General features: G+C 34.8%; 1 protein-coding gene across 1 annotated transcript in view; it reads right to left on the bottom strand.

Moving 5' to 3' along the window:
* The window catches only part of CSMD1 (CUB and Sushi multiple domains 1), a 1,120,396-nt gene that overhangs the window by 261,184 nt on the left and 837,841 nt on the right, over window positions 1-21,371 (bottom strand). Inside the window, exons 13-15 of the mRNA XM_069011476.1 lie at window positions 8,641-8,823; window positions 6,350-6,676; window positions 4,451-4,645 (exon numbers count right to left, since the gene is read on the bottom strand). Coding sequence (XP_068867577.1) covers window positions 4,451-4,645; window positions 6,350-6,676; window positions 8,641-8,823 — 705 coding nt within the window. The remainder of the gene's footprint in view (window positions 1-4,450; window positions 4,646-6,349; window positions 6,677-8,640; window positions 8,824-21,371) is intronic.

Below are 21,371 nucleotides of genomic sequence, written 5' to 3'. Positions count from 1 at the left end.
TATATATTTTAACACACAGAGCATGGCACTTGGGTCTGCCAGGCTTCCTTCTGTTGAAAAGCACAGTATCTTGTTAAAAAATGATACTGTCTCATCACATTTAGATCCAGTGTGATTCCATATTTACATGGAAGCATCAGACAAATTGTTCCAAGTAATTATTACTGTTGTACTGTGCCACCTTTTTGAGTAATCACTGAGCTCAGTGGAACTGGCAGTTGTAAATATTCTGTTGAATCATAAAATGATTTAAGTTGTAAGAGATGTCTGGAAACCATCTAGTCTATTTCCTGCTCAATACAACAGACGGCACAGAACCATGTCCAGTCAGGATCATGCCTTCCCTCCAAAGTCAGACACTCCCTAGACTTTCTGGGCAATCTGTTTCAATGTTTGATTACTCTCACAGTGCAAGTTTTTTCTTATGTTTAAACAGAAATCCACGTATTTCTGTTTAAACATTATTTCTGCTTCCACATATTCTGTTCACTGCCTCTTGTCTGGTGATTTTACACCACTGAGGAGAGTCTAGCTCCACCTTCTTTAAACCATCCCATCAGTTATCTATATATATATTGACAAGATCTCTCTTGAGTCCTGAGCCTTTCCTTCTCCAGTCGAGACAAGCACATTTCTTTCAACCTCTTCTTGTATGACAGATGCTCCAAGTCCTTAATTATCCTTGTGACCCTTCAATGGGCTCACTGCAGTATGTCCACATTTTTCTTATACTATGGATCCCAGGAGTGCACACAGTGCTCCCAACATAGCCTCATCAATGCTGAATAGATGGGAAAGATGTGTCATTTATTCTCAGCCCAGTTCTCCTGCCTCTCTGCCAAGGTCCCTGTGAACAGCAGCACAAACATCTGGTACGCCAGCCACTCCCCCCAGTTTTACATCATCTGCAGACTTGCTCAGAGTACACTCTGCCTCAGCATTCAGTTCACTACTGAAGATTTTAAACAGTATTGGATAGGGGATTGAGCTCTGGGCTACACCACCATGAATTAACCTCCAGCTGGACCTTGTGACACTGACTACAATTCTGTGAGTCAAATAGTTCAGTCAGTTTTCAGTCCATTTCACTGTTCACTTCTCTAGTCCCTACTTCATCAATTTGTCATTGCGAATTCTGCATGACGCAGTGCCAAACGCATTAATAAAACTATCCATTACTCTCCCTTGATCCATCAGACAGCTCATCTCAACACAGAAGGCAATTAGGTTGGTCAGGCATGATTTCCTCTTTATAAATCTGTGTTGATTAGTCCCAGTCACCGTAGTTTTCTCCATTCTGTCCTACTTTTGTCTCGGACAGAGTTGCTTTTCTCGCAGTAGCCATGAGGGGGCGGAATTTGGAGCTGTGTGGGCACACCTGGGCTGTTATTCTGTACCGCTCACACCATCTCCAGGGTCAGAGTTCAGGGACTTCACTTCCAAGAAGAAGGGGGAGGAAATATATATCGGGTGGAGGAAAAACGTGAGTGGGAGGCTCTGGGGGGGCATTTTGTCTTTGTCTCTGTGGCCACGCACACCAGGAGCCTGGTTGGGTTGGTTGGTCAGTCAGGGAGTCGGTGAGCACTTTTTTGTATATGAATCACCCTCTCTTGAATACTTTTGTTATTAATATTGTTGTTCTGTCTTATTACTGTTTTCAGTAAATTGTTCTTAACTCAGATTATCTGCCTTTCATCTTCCTCTCACAGGAGTGGGTGGAGGGGAAGGGAGCCAGCTGCATGGGGCTTAAATCCCAGCTGAGTTTAAACTACAGAATATGGTTTAGAAATGGTTTCAAGGAATATTGTTGCATCACCTTTCCCAGTGACAGAGATGAGACCTATAGCTCTTCAGATCTTCCCTCTTTCCATTCTTCAAGATTGGAATTTGCTTTCTTCTTGTCCTCAGGGATTTCCCTGGTTTAAATCAGCTTCCCAAGATATTGAATGACCTTGCAATGTCATTGGATGGCTTCTTCAGAATTCTTGGCTGCATCCCATCAGGCCCATTCCTGTATGTCAAATTTGTTTAAATGTTCTCTGACCTGATCCTCCTCCATAAAAAGTTAAAAAAAATGTATTGCAGGAGAGCTATGAAAATAAGAGGGCTAGACAGGGAGCATTTTTCACAGCAAAACCAAAGGACTTTGGAGCAGGATTAAACAACAGCAGAGATGACAAAACAAATTTAGGAAAACATTAGTCCCTTAAAAATTTAAGCTGTCAGAGCACAGGGCTTTGGGATGTTATGCTTTACTAAAGGCTATGGCTCTGTTTAACACAGGAACATTTTCAAAGTCAGGTAATTTTATCTTAGTATCCTTTGTATTGTCCTCATAGAAAAAGTCAATGGTATCATTATCAGAAAATTCCATATTTCAGTGCAGGAAATCTTGCTAGTTTTCTTCTATTTCTCTAAGCAGTGACAAAAAAACCCTATTATGCCATATAGAAACGGATGGCAACATGAACTTGTGAGTTGTAAATTAATATGTGTAGTTTTGTTTCAATGTTTTTAACAACACAAAAAAACTAATCGGAGAGGTTATTTGCTTTCACTTGTGACTAGCCCTTGTCTCTTGGAATTTTTTCCAGATTTGAGTGGGAAATAAAAGCAACCCACAAATCCTGAAACACACCAAATTTTCTTGGAAGCAAAATGAAAGGCCAGTAAAATGACATTTACCTTAAATGTGTATAGTTAATGAAGAAATAAATTTATTCCATAGTGTTTTTTAAAATTAAATTTCGTCATATTATAAACAAAAACAATCATAAGACTGTTGATCCTCAACTAACTATAACACTTCATGTACATCATTTACTTCATGTATTTCAGGTGCTGCTTATAGAGAGTGGTATGTATACAGACACAGAGAAGAGCAACAACAAAAAAGTAACAGTTGTTCAGAAATCTCAGACAACTAGAAGCAAAGTAAATCATGCTTAGGATGCTTAGTCCATACTATAATCCAAGTCCAGAAACTCCTTCAACTATCAAGAGAATCCACATCAGAAAAGAACATATCCTGAATGCAACTACTTCCTTCTATAAAAGAAACAAAGAGAAAAAAAAAATCCCTCAAATCAGTCTCTAAGTGTAATCCTTTCCTCAATAAAAACTGAGTAAACATTCTACAAGGTTCAAAGAAAGCTGAGTGGTACCTTTCTATTTTCTGAAAAAGTAATTTCAGAAATTATTTTTTTATCTCTCTTTTTTTCCTTCAAAGTGCTCATCTTGGGTCCTTTATCTATGTGTTTGCAAAAATAAAATTACACAAAGATTAAATTGAATACTTTAACAATCGTATCTAGAGTTTCAAAATGAGAATAAAATCTTCTGATGAAAAAAAACACCCTACTCCCTGCTTTGGAGTGGGCTGGGTTTGCTCTAAGAATAAAAGAAAAACCCTGTTCCACTGTGTAACGTGCTTTAATCAGGATAAGAAATCTTGGTAGTACAACATCTAGGTTCACATACACTTCTTCTAACAGACTGCAGACATGGGAGGGGAGTCTTCAGTATTTCTAAATTTTCTGAAATGCACAGTCTTATGAGAACTGAGTTTTCAAATTGCCCAAATAACAAAAACCATGAAAGTGATATGATCCAGATCCTTAAGTAATTGCAATGACACTGAAATTAATGGAAATGTGAGATTTATACCAATTAGAAGGTTTGGATTAGTTTCTCCCCACCCCCCAAAAAAATCTTTTAATTTGGAGTCTGTCTATGTATCTATTGTTTAATAAAAGATAAAAATTTTGAAAATTATTTAAAAAAAATATATGTTAATCATTCATTAAATGCACTCATCTGCCTTGCCTTTAGGACCCATCACTGTTAAGCATCAAGGAATTCTTCTTACTGTGTTTCATTCTAAAGAGAGATTTAAACCTAAGTAGAGATCATCTTAGTCTGTTTATTCACCTAGGAAAGAACAAGCAAATAAATTTGGAATTTGTTTGGAATATCATGTATATTAAACATAGCTCTGGTTTTCACTATATTTCTCAGGAATAAGTGTACTGCAGGTTATAATATTACACACAGAAATTCAGGCATACTTTCCTTTTGAGAAAGGTAAAGGGGTAAATTTTCAAAAAGGACTTTTAAATAGAAGCTTTAGTTACTTTGTATGAGGTAGATAATTATGTTCTTCAGTGTGCTACAGCCAAAACTATTACAGCAGTTATAATTCACAACCAAGTTCAATCAGAACTTGAAAACAATAGCAATCAGGTTTTTGGAATGCTAATTTTTTCCAAGAATATAAAAGCAGGCTATCCTGTTTCTATTACTAGGCTCTCATTTGACTGGAGGAGTGCTAAGATGAATGAATAACTTCAGGCAAAGAAGTCTTATTTATGTGCAAAATATAAAAACTAAGCCAAATTTAAGTAGTGCCATTATTCAAACTGTAGGTGCAAAGTAAAGACTGTGCCCTTACCTTCACAACGTGGGACAGTGGAGCTCCATACTACATTTCCATCTTGCATAATACAGGTTATGGATTCAGAGCCTTGAGTCTTCACAAAGCCATCATCACAGTGAAAGGAAACAGAACTTCCCAGCAGGAATCTGTCTCCAAAGCGCCTCCCATTTATAGGAATGCCTGGATCGTGGCACTCATTCTGACCAAAGGCTGATAAAAACATAGTAATAACACTAGTAATAAAACCAACAATAATAGCAATAATAACAACCACCCCTTTAAATTTTGTGTGTTTTTCTTTGGAGAAGGAGGAGAATAATATTTCAGTTGTAATACTATAATATGAAACTCATATTACATAGTAGTATATAATTCAAAGTATAGAATATTTCTCAATAAAAAGTCAGCTTCAAATCCAATGACATTCACACACATCCAACATAGCTGTAATTCAGAAGTTTTTTAGGTATGTGTGGCTTAGGTACTCAAGAACCATTTGCCTGAAGTTTCCTCTGGTCAAAATCTGTCTGTTTTGCCTCTAGCACAAAGGTATTGGGGTTGTTTAACACGAAGAAAGGGAGGCTTTCTTGAAAGGAGGTTGTAGCAAAGTGGGTATTGGTCTCTTCTCACAGGTACCAAGTGATAAAACAAGAGGAAATGGCCTCCCCTTTTTATTTCCTGCCATTTTTCAAAGGACAAAAATTATCCCTTCCTATGAAAGCAAAAGACCAATTTAGGCATCTAAAACTTAAAAAAAGATTGAAATCAATGAATTCCAGCTTTATGTGGGGAATCATTCTAAATAATGCAAGAAAACACCTTAGCCACAAACACTATTTTTTTAATTGACACAACATAGAAATAGTACAAAAGGTCTCAAAGACATCTTTATTGTCAATTAACTTCCATAACCTTAGAAGATAATTTCTTCAAGTACCATCTTTGAATGACTCATAAAACTTTTAGAAGAGTTAGAAATCTATGGCAAAGGTAAAAATATTTTCTACATGACAATGCTGTTACCAGAGTCTTCTATTGAGGGTATTGTTCGGTAAAACATTTTTATATAAACAAAACAGAGGGCCATCTGTAGCCAGATATTTCTTAGCCTGGTTGCCCAAACAGGAGAGACTTATTTTCTCAGTAGCTCTGTATATGCATATGACCTATAGGTCCACATTTAACAACTTTTGAACTGGTTTCCCAGTTGCAACTAAACTTCATGCATTTGAGAATTGCCCTCTCAAAGGGAGCGCATCCTTAAAATTCCTAAAGGGACAGTAGTCAGATAGAAGAATAATTCTAAATTAGTGTACTCTTACAGGGAAGACTTCTGCATCAGTTCAGCTGTGTTCTAGACACTAGAAAAACCACAGTGTAAATATTATGTGTAATGCAAAAAAGAGATCTCTACTCTTAGGGGTCTGTATTCTTAGATTCCACACCATTCAACTAGAAAAAAACATACAAAAGCAAAGCAGGTTCCAGAACTATTTATTTGCACTGATATCTTAGTTAATTTTTTATACTTTTATGCCTTTTAGATTAACACCTCAATATTTGGAAACTAAGATTAATACCTTTATGAACTTATTCCTGATGGTTCCACTGAGAAGTATATTAAATTACCTGAACTGGATAATTTGATCTGAATGCTCTGGACTTTAGTTATGTGCTCTGCATTAATGCAATATGAACAAAAAAGACAAATAATGAAGGGAATTCCCTAGCACTATCACAATTAAAATAAATAAATGATAGGGATTCAGGTAAGCTAATGAATACAAGGAAAAATTATGCAATTATACAAGCAGGACAATTTACTTCTGTGTTAGAAATATAAACATGTTTTTTATTTTAGTTATTATGAAGAAAGCATCAAACTAGGCATAAAATAAAAAAAGAAATTCTTACTTGTGTAAGTGATATTAAATCCTCTTCCAGTGGTAGAGTGATCTGACTGAAATTCAAGTCTTACTATGTGCCCACTACTAGCCAACTGCGAAGGGACCTCATTGCCAGAAAATGTGCCAAGAGGTGGTAAATCTGAAATCCCATCATCTTTGACTGTAAGGTAGTCAAATTGAGGTTCTACATCAAAGTCGTTGAAAATCAGATGGATTCTGCTTCCTGGCTCTGAGATAATTAACCAAACACAGTTCATATTGTTCCCATATTCCTCAGGATAATTTGGAGAAAGAATAATTCCGGATGGTGTGGTGAAGTTGAAGAAACATGAAACTAAAGGAAAGAACAAAAAGATTCTCAAAATACTATCCACAAACTTTATAAATTTTTATAAATCTTTTATTTTTTTATTCTTGCAGAAAAGGATGCTTTTGAAGCCTGGACGTCAAAACTACTACACGTGCAAGCAGAAAACGTTTAACACTTTCAGAACATTTCTCCAATATAACATATTTTCGTTTTCCCAAGTGAATCCAAGTGACTGCAGCAGGGCCCGCAAGAGATTAGGATGTAGTGAATACCAAAGAAAGCAAAAGTAATGCTTGATGCATCAGAATTTGCAAAAATTGGCAGGTTTGTTCTAAAATGAACATGCGACCTCCAAATTGAAATGATATTTTTCCAAATATGCATTAAACTGTATTTAACAATAAAAAAAAAATCAAGCACAAGTGCCAGTTTTTTCTGTAGTATACAAAGTTCATACTGATGTAAATAACAGTAGAAATTTAGATGTGACTGAACCAGAAAATCTTGTGTATATAGTCTGAACTTATTTTACCCTAGTTTCCCTTTGATGGCATAGAGCAAAACCAAAAATGATTCATAGCTATCATCCTTTCTGACTCTTTTGAGCCAATTTTCATCAAGACATTGCCTAACTGGGAGTCGTGACCTTGTGACTGGTAGTGTAATCAGAAGTACAGTATATTCAGAAAGAGGAAGACTCACTGCAAATTAGTCAACACAAAGGATAACCATTATTTAGCTCTTCAAATGTGTCAGACTGAACTCACTGTATGTAAATAGATGTTACAGATTCCATGCTCTTTCATAGGGCATGTGCAGATGTAACACTGGAGCACAGTAAAATATTCTACATTGTTAACAAAAACTGATGTAGCAACCCAATGCAATACAGCACCATGAAGAAACACAACTTCTGTCTTCAGAGGGCATTGCAGCTGAACTGTCTCTGTGCCTAGGCTTTGCATGCTTAGACACATTTCAGCATTGCAAGGCATATTGAGAATTGTTCTGGTGCATAGCAATCTTGCTCAGCTTGTTAAGTCCTGTGCGAACACAGCTTCCCAATACATACATGTCCAAATAGAACAGGACACCTCACAATGGTTGTTATGGTTGTCAAATCCAGTACTGAATTGTAAGATTCCTTATAGGGAAATTTAACATGATCTGGAGAACTGAAGTGCCTAATACACCTGTGTACTTGAAAGATTTGCTCTATTTTATCAGAAAGGAAAAAAAAGAAAAGCAAAAAACCCAACCCAAATAAAACCCCAATAAATAAATAAATAAACTGACACAAGCAAACAAACAAAACAAAATAAAAAAATAAATTTAAAAAAACCCACAACAAAAAAACCTTAAAAAACAAACCAAATAAAACCCCAAAAAACCAACTAACCTTCCTCGCCCCCCCAAAAAAACCAAAAAACCCCAACCAACAACCCTCTTTTAACAACAAATGTATTTTATCTTTTAAAACAAAAATAACAGCTAATAACCTTAGCTAATCTTTTCCAATATTCGATAGTCTTAACTTCTTTATATTAATTTTCACACCTTTGTGGTATATCACCAAAAAAAAAAAAAAAAAAAAAAAAAAAAAACCCCGAAATCCCAATCTTTTCTTATGTTGCTTTGCAGGCTGTTTTGCACTGCCAGAATGAAATGTGTATGTGCCACAGAGTCCTTTTGAACACTTATCTGCTATTAGGAATTACTCATTTAGAGTCTAATTCAACACACATTTACATTAAGAGTGTTAAGTGGTGTAATTAAATATAAAATGAGGGGAAAGAACATTCTAAAAACAGGCCTGCGTGGTGTTCCCCACAAATGAGCTACTGAGTCAATTGAAAAAAAAAAAACAAACCATGACTGAAAAAGTATGAAGTATTGAAATATTTTCCTGTTGGTTAGTCACAGATGTTAAGAAATGTGAGAGGTTAAGGTCAGGTAAATAATACAGAAAAAAATATAATAATTCTTACAAACACAGCTGGGTTTGTTGCCAGACCACTGGTTATTCTGTTGACATGTAATCGTTCTCTCTCCCACCAGTTCAAAAGCTGCTTGACATTCAAAGGTAAGTGTGTCTCCATGCAGAAAACTGCTGCCAGTCCTTTTCCCATATGATGGAATTCCAGGGTCTCCACAACCTCCTTTCTCTATTTCTGAATATAGAAAAATTCAAATGCAGTAATAAGGAAAATATATTTGCAATCAATTTTTATGTCAGTATCAGAAGTACTTTCAAAATATTTGGCATTATACATGAAACTAATATTTACAGCTGAAATGCTGTAAAACTGCCTCAAAGATGACTTAGGATCTAAAGTCCTTTGACAAGCTAATAGCTTCAATACCTGCATTGCTGCACTGCTGAAAATAACAAAATACTTACGTTTAACGGCACGACTGCACTGAATTACAGCCTATTTGAAGGTAAAATTATAAAGCCACAGTCTCCATCCTACCCATGGAGACAGGTGTGTAGATCATTTTTCTGGCAATGAAGTACTCGTACTAAAGAATCTTTTAACTCTCACATCTGCAATTCCATTTATAAGTCTATTAACAATATGATTAAAAGTATATAATTTACTGATAGAGTCAATGGATTTCAGTTTAAAATAACTAAAGTATAATAAAAACAAAACTGAGGCATTATTTCTTAATCTCATACTTCAAATTAGAGCCACATTTTTCCCAGCTGCATTCAGTTATGCCAAAAATAAATTAATATTTTGGATTATTCTTCAAGATATTCTCTAGAACCTCTGTTTCTTAAATTAATTAATTTTAAGATCTCAAATCTACATAAACAAGATAAGGCTATAAAAAATTCAATTCTTATGAAATTTATGAATACTATAAGTGTCAGGAAAGAAAATGTAAATATTAATTGCCTGTGGTAGAATCATCTTACAAAATACTATACAGATGGCTGCCCATCAGAAAATGAAGGCTCTATTTCCTTGCCATTAAACTGAAAGCAATTTTTTTAAAATTAACTTGCCTTTGATCAGAAAAAATAACAACAAAGCACTTCTGATTCTGTAAACTGTGTTGCTGCATATGCAATGAAATGATGTAAATTTGATTTAAGTTAAAGTAGGGATAAAGTTATTGGTATTTAAATATTTTACAGTTCAGTCCAAGGTATGAAATCAGAAACATTCAAGATAACAAGAAAATTCAACTCACTGAATAGTATTAAATATTAATATAATTTAACACCATTGGAAATGTTTGCTGTCAAATATTGTTAAATCTAATAATGTTAAATCCTGGCAGAAGTGTATACCTTGACTGTGGGGATCTCTTAATCCTTTGCTTTTCATATTTCAAATGCCCCCCTTGTTCCCTCCCTGGCCCTGGCCACTCCCTCGGTTTCTCCCTATTTGCTCCTGTACCCCAACCCCGCCCAGGGACCGCCCTTGGGGCCCTGACAAAACCACCCCACAGCCAGACCGCGCTGTCTCGCTACCTCTGAACATCGTGAGGATAAGATGTGATTAAAGCCATCTCAAACCCTCATGAGAGACCCTTCTCTACCTTCTTTACCATCACCAGCGTTGTAACGCTGCTGGCTGCCGGAGCCAGATCGCAGGAATGTCTGAAATGGACTCCGGGATGCGATCAATCGCATGGCCCTAGGAAAGCCTCGCTGAGCTCTCAGGGAGCAGCAGCCTGCTAGGCAGAGTCCAGCGGTTGCAAGACTTGACACACCAACTCCAACAGAAATTTTAAGATACAGGATACAGAATTATGATATGTGAAGTCAATCTGCTATGTTTACACCCTGAAAGCAGTCACTTGCAGATTCTTGTCAGACACGTTCAGAAAAGTATGGCACATACTTTACATAACAGGTTACTCGACCTGCTGGTGATGCTGTGTCTCCTGCACCCGTTATTATTTTATTTAAATAATTTGTCTTAACAGAAAGTTAGAATGTATAAATTAATAAAACCATTTTTCAAAATGTCCAGTACATAAACACAATAAAATATTGGGGGAACAATTTTATAAATAGTATTTATAAATAAGGATTTAAAATTACATATATGAATGCTTTAATGTAACTTCACTTGCCTGTTTGTACTTTCACAGAATAGCACTGAAAACCTGGGTGTTTTCAGCTATGCACATCTTTACATACTACATGAAAATATGGGGAGCTACAGAAAATCAGAATATACATTTTAATCACATTTTAGAAGTCCATCTCCCTCACTGACAGCAGAGCTATATCTAATCCAGCATGTGAAAATGATCATAAACTCTTTGCCAAATGTTTATGTGCTGCATACTCTTGTCAAAAAACCTTTTCTGTCTCAAAAATCAGGGCAATTCTGTCTTAGGCAGGAGCCTGAGAAGCCAAACTCTCTGCAGGGATTTGCAAAAGCATTGCTGAAGATTTATCCCTTAAAAGACAGCAACAGGTGTTTCTTTCCATAGTCTACAGAGGAAGTAAAAAAATATGTCAAAGTAAATTTACTGAAATACAAGACAGATCACCATACTTTTTAACTCTCAGGCTATGCATCCAAGCCATGGGAAAGGGCTATGGATCCGTGAACTAAAACTTTTTAACAGAAATTACCATGAGTTAAGGTTTCTGGTGGGTTAAGAATTCCTTTTTTTTTTTTTTTTTTTTTTTTTTTTCAGGAAACTAAGACAGTATGCTTTCAGATCCAAGCTCTCAGTGAGGAATGCAAGAATGTGGTGTAAACTCAGGGGACAAATCAAATACTTTGTTATGTGTAATATATCACCCTTCATCCAAGAATGCCCGTTTTTTTGGGGGGGATATATAATTTGGATTTGTAAATATCTTATTTGCAAGCACAAAAAAATATACATATTAAAAATATAAACACTAATTTCAGATCAAACGTTTTTAAAAATACTTTATTCTTTGGAAAAATAAAGTTTTAATAAAATCTGTCTCATAAAAACCAATTTAATGATAAATTTCAGGTTCTCTCAAACACAATAGAAGGAATTTTTGAATAAAATTATATTGAAAAGCCAAATAACTCATAAAAAATGTCAAAACTAACTGTATTAACTCTATTTCTATTTAAACCTTCAGGGTCTGTGCTTGTTTGTTCAACATAAAAACAATCCAGCAAACATGACAGATTTATAAAATACTTCTGAGGATGTCTTATTTGCACTTTGACAATAAAAAGATTGAAAAATTCCATCCAGGTCTAGGAATCTATATCATCACAAACCTTTAACTGAATACTATATGTATCCCTAACAGGAATCTACTCTAGTCAAAAGTTATTCAAGCTGACAGAAAGCACTTGCTGTAATTCATATAATTATCATGGAATCACAGAATTTGGGTTTGAAGGGGCCTTAAAGGTCTTTTAGTTCTAACCCCTTTGTCATGGACAGGAATACCTTCCATTAGGCCCAGGTTCCTCAAATCTGGCCTGGCCTTGAATACTCCCAGGGATGAGGTATCTGCAACTTCTCTGGGCAACCTGTTCCAGTGCCTCATCACCCTCACAGTAAAGAATTTCTTCCTAAAAGAGGAAATATAAAGCTACCCCCTTCATCTTAAAGCCACACCCCCTTGTCCTATCACTAGATGCTGTTAAAAAAAGTCCCTCTGCAGCTCTCTTGAAGGCTCCCTTTAGGTACTGGAAGATGCTCTAAGGTCTTCACAGAAAGAGTTGTCAAGCATTGGACCAGGCTGCTCAGGGAAGTGGCTGAATATTTAAAAAATATGTAGATGTGGCACTGAGGGACATCATTTAGTGGTGGACTTGGCACTGCTGGATTAATGGATAGATTAATGATCTTGAATGATTCTGTGACTCACTTTAATCAAAAGCTATGTTTCCATTACATATATTTACATCCCAAAACTTAGGGAAGACAGAGAAGGCAAAATTAATGGTTTTGTATTTACACATACAGAATACTCTTTCTTTATAACTAGATCTGGAATAGTAGGCATGTAATGATTCCCAACATTTTCTCTCCTCTGGGATTTTGCACAGGTTTTTACTTCATTTTCCTTTCCGGTACCTGTTTGACTTGCACTTCTTTGATTTGGTCAGTGAACAGTTTTTTTAAATGTCTGAATGCAGCCGTGATGCATTGTGCGTATTGCTCCAACACATGCATCGATTATTCTGTTTCATAAATTGCAAAGATGCTCTCTATCAGTTTGCTAAAAAAGAGAACATTTCAGACCAATTAAGTTGAAGTTATGTTGAGCTCTTAGAAAAATCCTATGGGATATAAAATGTTCTTAAAATAACAAACATGAAAATAAGATCTATGCTAACCTATTTAGCATGTCAGTTAAAGCCCTGTTCTTTTAGGATTATTCTGTGTACTCATTCAATGTTGGCCTTCTTTTGATCTGAGTTCTTAGAGCTGTGTGAATTTCATGATGTTTGCACATAAACTCTCAAGCTTAAATTAAAACATCAGCTTTCTCTGATGTTTAAACACCAAAATATTAATATTGATCTTATGCAATTGTTCTTGGCTTTCATGTAACCTCTTTCAATAGCCTGGGGAAAGAGACTTTTCATCCTGTTTGTAAACTAGAACTATTTACTCAGTTTCAGGGAATATTCTTTCTTTAATGTTAGAAGAATGAAAAGATTAGATTTCTGACTCTGAGATCATATGTCTCTGAGTTTAATTGAAAGACATTTCTGTTGCTCTGTTTTCTTTCAAATGAAGAAATATGGAAATTCAAAAGTGATATTAAGTATTTAAATATGTATTATGACTACTATTTGAAAGGTGTCACATTGCAATTCAAATCTTTTTTGATGTAAAGTCTTTTGACTCAGGTATCTGAAATGTATAATAAAATAATTCATACATTAGAAGATTTTGCACTCTTAAACTTACTCATGGTAGGAGTAATTTCTTTTTTTCCACTTGTTACTAGTTTACAAATACACAGTTTAAATTAAATTCTTACTGTTGTTGTGTTTTCATTCACACTATCCAATATTCTAGCTTAAATGATTAGTGAAACATTAATCATTAAATCTGCATCTGGATATAAGCTAAAGAGTATAAATAATAATCTCACACATTAATAACTCAGATGTATAAATACAATTTAAACTAAATATGTTTTAAAAGCATGTGAGTTGAGCAAAAATCAATTGTTTCAAATAAGAGATATAAAATAAACTTCAGGTTTTTATCAGAAAGTTGAAGTCAATGGCTCTAAAACCTAAACTAATTATTTGACAATATTTCATAATTATCATCTTAGCTATTATCAAGATAGATTAAGGGAAGCTGTGAACTGACACATGCATATATTCACCCAAAAAAAAAAAAAAAAAGAGAGTTTAACATCTAAACTCTGAGAGGTCACAGAAATTCATGTTTCATATACAAGAAAACTGATGATTTATTTTTTTCCCTCTTATTCCTCTTGCCTCTCTGTGTTAACAAACATAATACCTAATGCAGTTTAAAAACACAAAGGAGAAACTCTTATACAAACAAAACCTTATACAAAGAGAAGGGCTAGAGAGATGCTCAGGACTGCAGAAGAGGACATAAATAAAGGATTGGTATTATGTACATGATTCCTGCAATGGAACACAGGAACAACTACTGAAAAAGAAAATGGTAAATCAAAACTAATAGAAAAAAATATTTCATATAGCACATAATTCGACTCTAAAAGTGGCTGTTAAATCTAAAATGAGGTTGGCCTACCGCTAAAAAGAGGATGGCCTTACATGATAATTTTATAGATGATCACAATTTTATCATTATTCCAGTAAATTTCTTCAAAGAAATTTAACAGTGCAATTTATTATCAGTCTCCAAGTATAAAAATAGAAGGCCTCCTTCACAGATCATATAGTTCCCAGCAGCATTCTAAGAGACTCTCACATTTTCTCTGAAATGTTTTGTCCTTGCTGTTATCAAAAAAGACCACAGATCATATCCAGTAGATTAATTTTTGCTGCATCCACCTTATTGCATTTTGTATCAATATTATAAAAAATACGAACATGACCTTAGAATCAGATCAATGGAAAAACAACAACTTTTCTAGGAAGTCAATTTAAGCTAACAGTTCACTACTGTCACATATGGGTGGCTTACTGGCAATAATAACATCATATTGCATTGTCTCTTATAATATAAAAATCCTTGAAAGCAATATAACAATAAAGCAGAAAAAAACCTTTACAATATTAAACTTCTTTAAGTTTAATATTTACTGTGTACTTAAATATGTTATCACAAAATGCAGAAAAAAAAATATTGGTTTGTTTACAATCAATTTTACATGTCCAGGGGAAAATGCAGATCAAATCTGAACAGCAATGAGGAAGAATCTTTTTGTTACTTGTTGCAAAAAATGTGTGACACCTACTAACCATGTAATGATATAGCATGTGAAATTCATTATCAATATTTGTAGAAAAGTAAATCTGGAAAAAAAGAACATTATTGTGAGTGTGCAGGCAAATGATAGGTTCTGATTTGACAGATAGGACTCAGGAACAGAAGCTCTGGCATGCTAACAATAATTCTGTGAAACTGTAAGCTATTGAAAATGGTAAGAACTACTGGAAAAGGAACAGTGAACAAAACAGAGAATAGTTTTCTGACCTCACACAAAAACCTTCAAAAATTTTATTTCCATGTTGAATTTTACATGTAGTTCCGCTCTTCCATTTAAAAAAGGCAACATTACAACTAGAGGAGGAAAACAAAAGATCAAAGTTACTGAGGAAGTGAGGACCAATTAAATAGACTGAAAATCCCTTTTTCTGGGTGGGGGGGTGTGAAATACATGTGTTCAAAAAGTTACTGGACAAATACATGGAAGAAAATCTTCTTGAGAGACAAAAAAGTACTTGAGGCATGCATCACTGGAAACAGAGAAAATACTCTCTTTCTTGATCTATCACTGTATAATTCACCATTACTTCCCTAAACACCTATTATTGTCAAGAACCAATATGCTTTTGGTCTCACTGTAGATTTTTATTCTAATGTTTTGTGATAAGAAACATGATATTGTTCAAATTTTACAGTTCATCTTGCTTTACTACCAAAAAGAGAAGTGCCTGTCAGTACAAAGGGCTGAGCAATGCCCTGAACAAAAGTAAGCACAAAGTTATCCTGTGGAAAGCAACTTAGAATGTTATGGAAAATAGGAAGTACAGGAAAAAGGAAGTGCAGCTGCCTCAGAAATTATCAGAATAACATAAGAGTGAATATTGTGAAAAGGTGAGCTATGGAATGAGGCAGAAGGCAGTAACAAAACTTGCAGAATTAAATTGTCATTAAAATTAAGAGAAAGAAAAATAGCTAGCAGGAAAAGAGGATGAAGAACACTTCCACTTTTTGAGAAAAAAAACTCTTATCTAGATAAAAAATGTTTAAATAAAAGAAGGGCAGAATAGGAAGAGAACAGCTTAAGGACCTTTTAGAAAATGTAGACATATACAAGTGAACAGGGGCTAATCAAATTCAGTATTTAAAATGAAGCAGTCAATGAACTATTACCAATTATCTTCAAGTACTTATGGAGAACAAGGGAGGTCCCACATGAGCAAGCAAGCAAGGTCACTGTCAGTATTAACTGACAGTATTAACTGTCCCAAAAACTGGAGAGAAGAGGAACCAAGGAATTAAACAAATACCTGTGTATCTATTTTCCCCCCTCAAACTGGGAAAATTATATGCTTTATCTTCCTTTACAATGGCATATCCCTTAAACATCTTTACCTAAAATTATCTTAAGTCCTGACAAGAAAGACATGGTGGTTGTTTGGAAAGAAAATCAATGAGCTACTACTAGCAAATCATTTGTAAAAGGATTGTAAAGCCAACACTGACCCTAAGCAAAATAATGGAACAGCGAACATAAGACACTAAGTCTAAATGGTTGAAAGACAAAAATATAATTACCAGTAGTTAACATGGTTTTATGGAAAATTGGCCATGTCATACAAACAATATGTTTTTCAGATTATAAACTCAGATAACACAATATATTTGGGCTTCTTTCAACCATTTAAATTAGTGACACATGGCATCCTAATTAAGAATTGGCATCATAGAAAGTTAATTTAGCACACATTAAATGGATTGCAATTAGATATTTATAGTATTTTGAAGCATAAATGGTAAGAAAGAATTATCATCAGACAATAGCACTGCTTCAATTAGCTTAATCTATACTCTTTTTTTAGCCCTATCCTAACAGTTTGTTACACAAATATTACAGACAAATGGGTAAACAATACTGCCATACTATTTTCAAGATGCTTTAACATGACATAAGTGTGCATTTCTTCTCAAACATATGTACCCACATAAGCACTGCTTTTTCTCATACTCTTAAAATAAACACTCACCAAAATCTTGAGCCTATTTTATTATTTGTAAAACAAAATTAATGTTAGATGGGAGGACCTTATTTTCCCTGAATATCCACTTCTGTACCTTATAGTGAGTGTGCCTCCTCCGTAAAGACCAAGAGTGATAAGTACAGTTTCATAAAACAAAATGAAAGATTAAAATCATGTGTGGATTTGCTGGAGCTTTAACTCAGTACATTTCTAATGAAGGTTGTAGAAACAGTAAGTGCTCAAATGAAAAATGTTAGCTTTGGAAGCAACAAAACATACCAATATTAGTACAGTGTGGACAGCCAAATAATTGTACTTTATTATATTTCAGTAAAGAAGCAAGAAAGATGAAGTATTGCTCCAAAAATATTCTTCTGAAGGAAAAAAAAAAAGAAAAAGAGAAAACATCTTTAGGCCTTATGCTCCTATATTCTGCCCTTGCGGGACAAATCCTGCCCTCCAGCACTGGACTCAGTCCAGCAACTTTTAACATTTTTGGCAATGCACAATTTCCCCAAGATCTCAAAGTTTCTCTCTTTGATTAACTTCGAGGCTTTATTGCATGGGCACCCTTTCCATCTCGAAAGAAGTTCCTCTTGTTCTTATCTATATCTTGTATGTTTCAATTTTTTTGCTGTGCCTCCATCCTTGTTGGCTCCTGTCCCCTGGGTCACCCGAGAGTTCTGGGGTGGGATTAAGGAAGAAAAACTTTCCTTCTCTTTCCAAAGATGCCGACATGGCCAAGGCTTAACAACAGGAGTTTCTTCTTCCCCAATAAAACACACTTTCTGAGAAACATAACCTAACACAAAACTACTCTGCAGAGAAGTAAAGGAAGTCTCACAGCTAAGGATTCAGTCTGGAAACTATTCCATATAAACATACCAAAACAGTACATACTCATTTGTACATGTAAATATTTTGTAGGCATAGTATACAGACAAGAAAGCAAACAAACAAACAAAATTTACATGCTTTTTTCAGGGAGAGCAACTAAAAACCTGAAATTTCACAGAGCCATGTAGGAGAGTCTTCATGAGCATTAACTATCTATTTGACTGAATAGATAGACTGGACTTCTTAGTCTTAAAATTCCATTCAACATCTTGGTTTTCCATTTTCACACCCAGAAGAAAAAAGGAAGGAGGACAGGTTGTGTTATGATGGAGAATTAACAGTGTTGGTTGTTTTTGTGAAAAAAAGTCTCTCTCTGAATATTGTTTGTCTGTAGAGGTTAACTGCACAAACTTAAAAACCCCAGCAAACTGCTACATGGAAATCCTGTGTCTTTTACTATATAATAAAGCTTAACTATGACTTTCATTGAGTCACCAGGATACAATTAAAATCTGTTCATTAAAAAAAAAAAAAAAAAAAAAAAGTGTTTGAAAAATACAATGTTGTTTTGGTTTGCTGTTTTGGTGTTTGTTTGGGTTTATTTTTCCAAATAGCACAAGGGAGAAAAAATGTAAATTTATATTTATGTTGTTTATATTTTGTTGTTCCTATCAGGTACCTGGTGAAAGCACATCCAAATGTCTATACTGCAGAGAAGCAAACAGATCAGGTATAGTCAAATTACTTTATATACTTTCAATCTTGGCAGAATAAAAGACAATCCCAATAAGTAGGTTTCACCCACTTTTCTTGAGTATATTGTGAGTGGAAATTAAAAAGTTAAATTACTTGAATGAGTGGAAATTAAGAAAAAATTAAAAATTGAATGGTTTTTTTGACATCCAATTCTTGCTAAAATCTGTTAAAATTCCCTCTCTTTTCTCTGCATATTATTTTTACCAAAATAGCACGGGAGGAACCTCTGGTCATGGTTCCAAGCAGCTGATGACATTTTGAACCAAATTCAGTATGATATCATTTGGAAACATAGTCCAGCAAAGTTCAGTTGCAAGCTGAATAAGCTTGAGAAATTATACTCACCAAAACTCAGTAAGCTGTTCTACAGCATGCTAATACAACACAATAGAAGAATTAACAGACACAAGGTTTTTTATCATGTTCTTTATAAAGGTGACTGTACAAAAACATTTCACTGTTTCAGAGGTCATACAAACGTTAGAAAACTAAAAGTGGAAACAATTGTTAGGACCCTGGAATTATCGAAGCCAGATAGAAATGTGATGAGTACTGTAGATTGTAGGAAATATCCAAAAGGTTTGTATCTTCTGTTTTTATATATATATTTTTAAGATATTTAAAGTCAGTTCTGCAAGGAAGGCCATGCAAGTACACACATGCTAATACCACTCTCTAGCATTGAAACAAACCCAGATATACTCACTACCTGAGAGAAATGGTGCTAACTATTTTTTTCTTTAAAAAGAGTGGAAAAACACATCAACATGCATACCTAGAGATGCAGACTGAGAACAGTTTGCATATGTATTTACAAGGACTCACGCTCCATTTATTTTTTGTATTACAACTGATACTGTTTGAATATCTACAAAACATTCACTACTTTCTTTTTTGTTCTACTTGTGATGATTTTGTTTTAAAGTAAATACTACTCTGCTTTCTAAAAGTTCCTCAAGCACCAAGCTATTCTTTGGACACTGAAAGGAAAAATAAAGACCCTTTGGAAATACTACTGATGGCAAGCCTGTGAGTGAATTTTGAAGAAAATGCTCTTTTAAAATCATTCCATGAAGGGTGCATAATGTCCTAGAGAAGAGAGGTCTGGCCATGGCTATGCTGGCCTGGAAATGTCAGAGGACACGTGAAGGTACAAGGCAGTAGCAAACTATTTTTCACTGACAGTCAGCACATTGTACTCAGCTTCATCTGCACATATACCCATTTAATGTAGTTCATTACTTTTTGCACTTAGAAACCTCCACTGTACAATGTTATATAAGCTATGTTCTGAGAACACCAAGACTCCATATTTTAGAAGATCCATTTTCTAGTAAATGTTCTTAGTTCTTCATGATTAGAATTAAACTGAGTTTTCAGAAGTGTTTAGATCCAGAGTGTGCAAGTACACACAATACCAAGTAAGATATTGTTGTAGCTTTTTGTTAACCTAATTCAGTAATTCTCACATATAATAGACAGTCTGAATGGATTTTATTTTATATGCTACCATATATACAACAAAGAAATCAAATGCACAAAGTCTGAAATTAGCTCTTGATAATGTTTTAGAGTAGGAAGTATTGTTTTCTCAAATTTCACAGCAACATAAAAATAAGCCTTTACTTCATCTGAATAACAATAACCCCCTTTAATCAAGATTGCTAATAAAATGAGAGAGCAATATACAAAGGCTGCTCTGGAGGATATGCTGACTTTGCAACAAGTGGAGGTTTTGCATGTCACATCAATTTCAGTCAAAGTGTGAAATTTATGTCTGTTTATGAGCTGAATAGATAAATCATACAGCTTTTGAAAGGACTTGGGAAAGATAAAAAGTACTGAAAAACTTTGAAGAACTCTTTAGTGAAATAAATGTTCTTTATAGAGGATCTTACTAATAGACATCTGCGTGTCAGAATTAAAATCTTCAACTGTTGCTTAGTATTTCCCACAGATCTTTCTTTAGGACTAACTACCAAATTCAAATACAATTTTCCATTTAAAATCATGTGATTTAGTAATTAACAGTGACACTTAAGAAATTCAGTAAATTCTATAATGAAGGCATAAATGATGCAGAAACTGTTTAATGACCCAGACCTGACCATCTTTTGTCTTTTCATGGTTTTAGTTACTAAAATAAAAGTATATCAACAGGCACCAAAATCCTAAAAACTGCAATTTACTTTAATGAGATGATAATAAGAATCTAGCCTAGCTTAAAAAGATGAAAAAATGCATATGAACAAGAAATTCCAGACCTTTTAAAATCTCAGTAACAGCTAAAATGCATCTACTAAATAAAAATATCATGAAGTGGGTTGTGCAGCATTCCAGTACAGCATTTCTAAAACACCCATTTTATTAAACAAATTTACACACTATAATAGAAATTAGCAATGGTGGAGGGGGTCTACAGTGGCTTGGACAATAATCAGGACTCCAAGGATTTGGATGAAATCCAGTTCAGGTTTGTATGGAGCACACTGATGTCGTATACCGGCACTCTGATGATAAAGCACTGGGCAGACACCTGTGTATATCCTGGTCTGCCTACGAAGAGCATCCCTGTTCCCTCTCCCCTAACCCATAGGGGCTTGCATCTCGGCCATAGGAAGACTGTCCCACCAGGTCTGGCCACTCAAAGGAAATGTGCAGAATCTCTCCTCTTCCCTGCCCCTGCTGGGCTTAACCACAACACAAATGTACACACGCACACTTCTCCCTAACTAGGAAAA

The sequence above is a fragment of the Aphelocoma coerulescens genome, chromosome 3 (assembly GCF_041296385.1).
Source record: "Aphelocoma coerulescens isolate FSJ_1873_10779 chromosome 3, UR_Acoe_1.0, whole genome shotgun sequence".
Lineage (NCBI taxonomy): Eukaryota > Metazoa > Chordata > Aves > Passeriformes > Corvidae > Aphelocoma > Aphelocoma coerulescens.
Note: the sequence above shows the minus strand (reverse complement) of the source record. Positions and strands in the feature narration are given on the sequence as shown.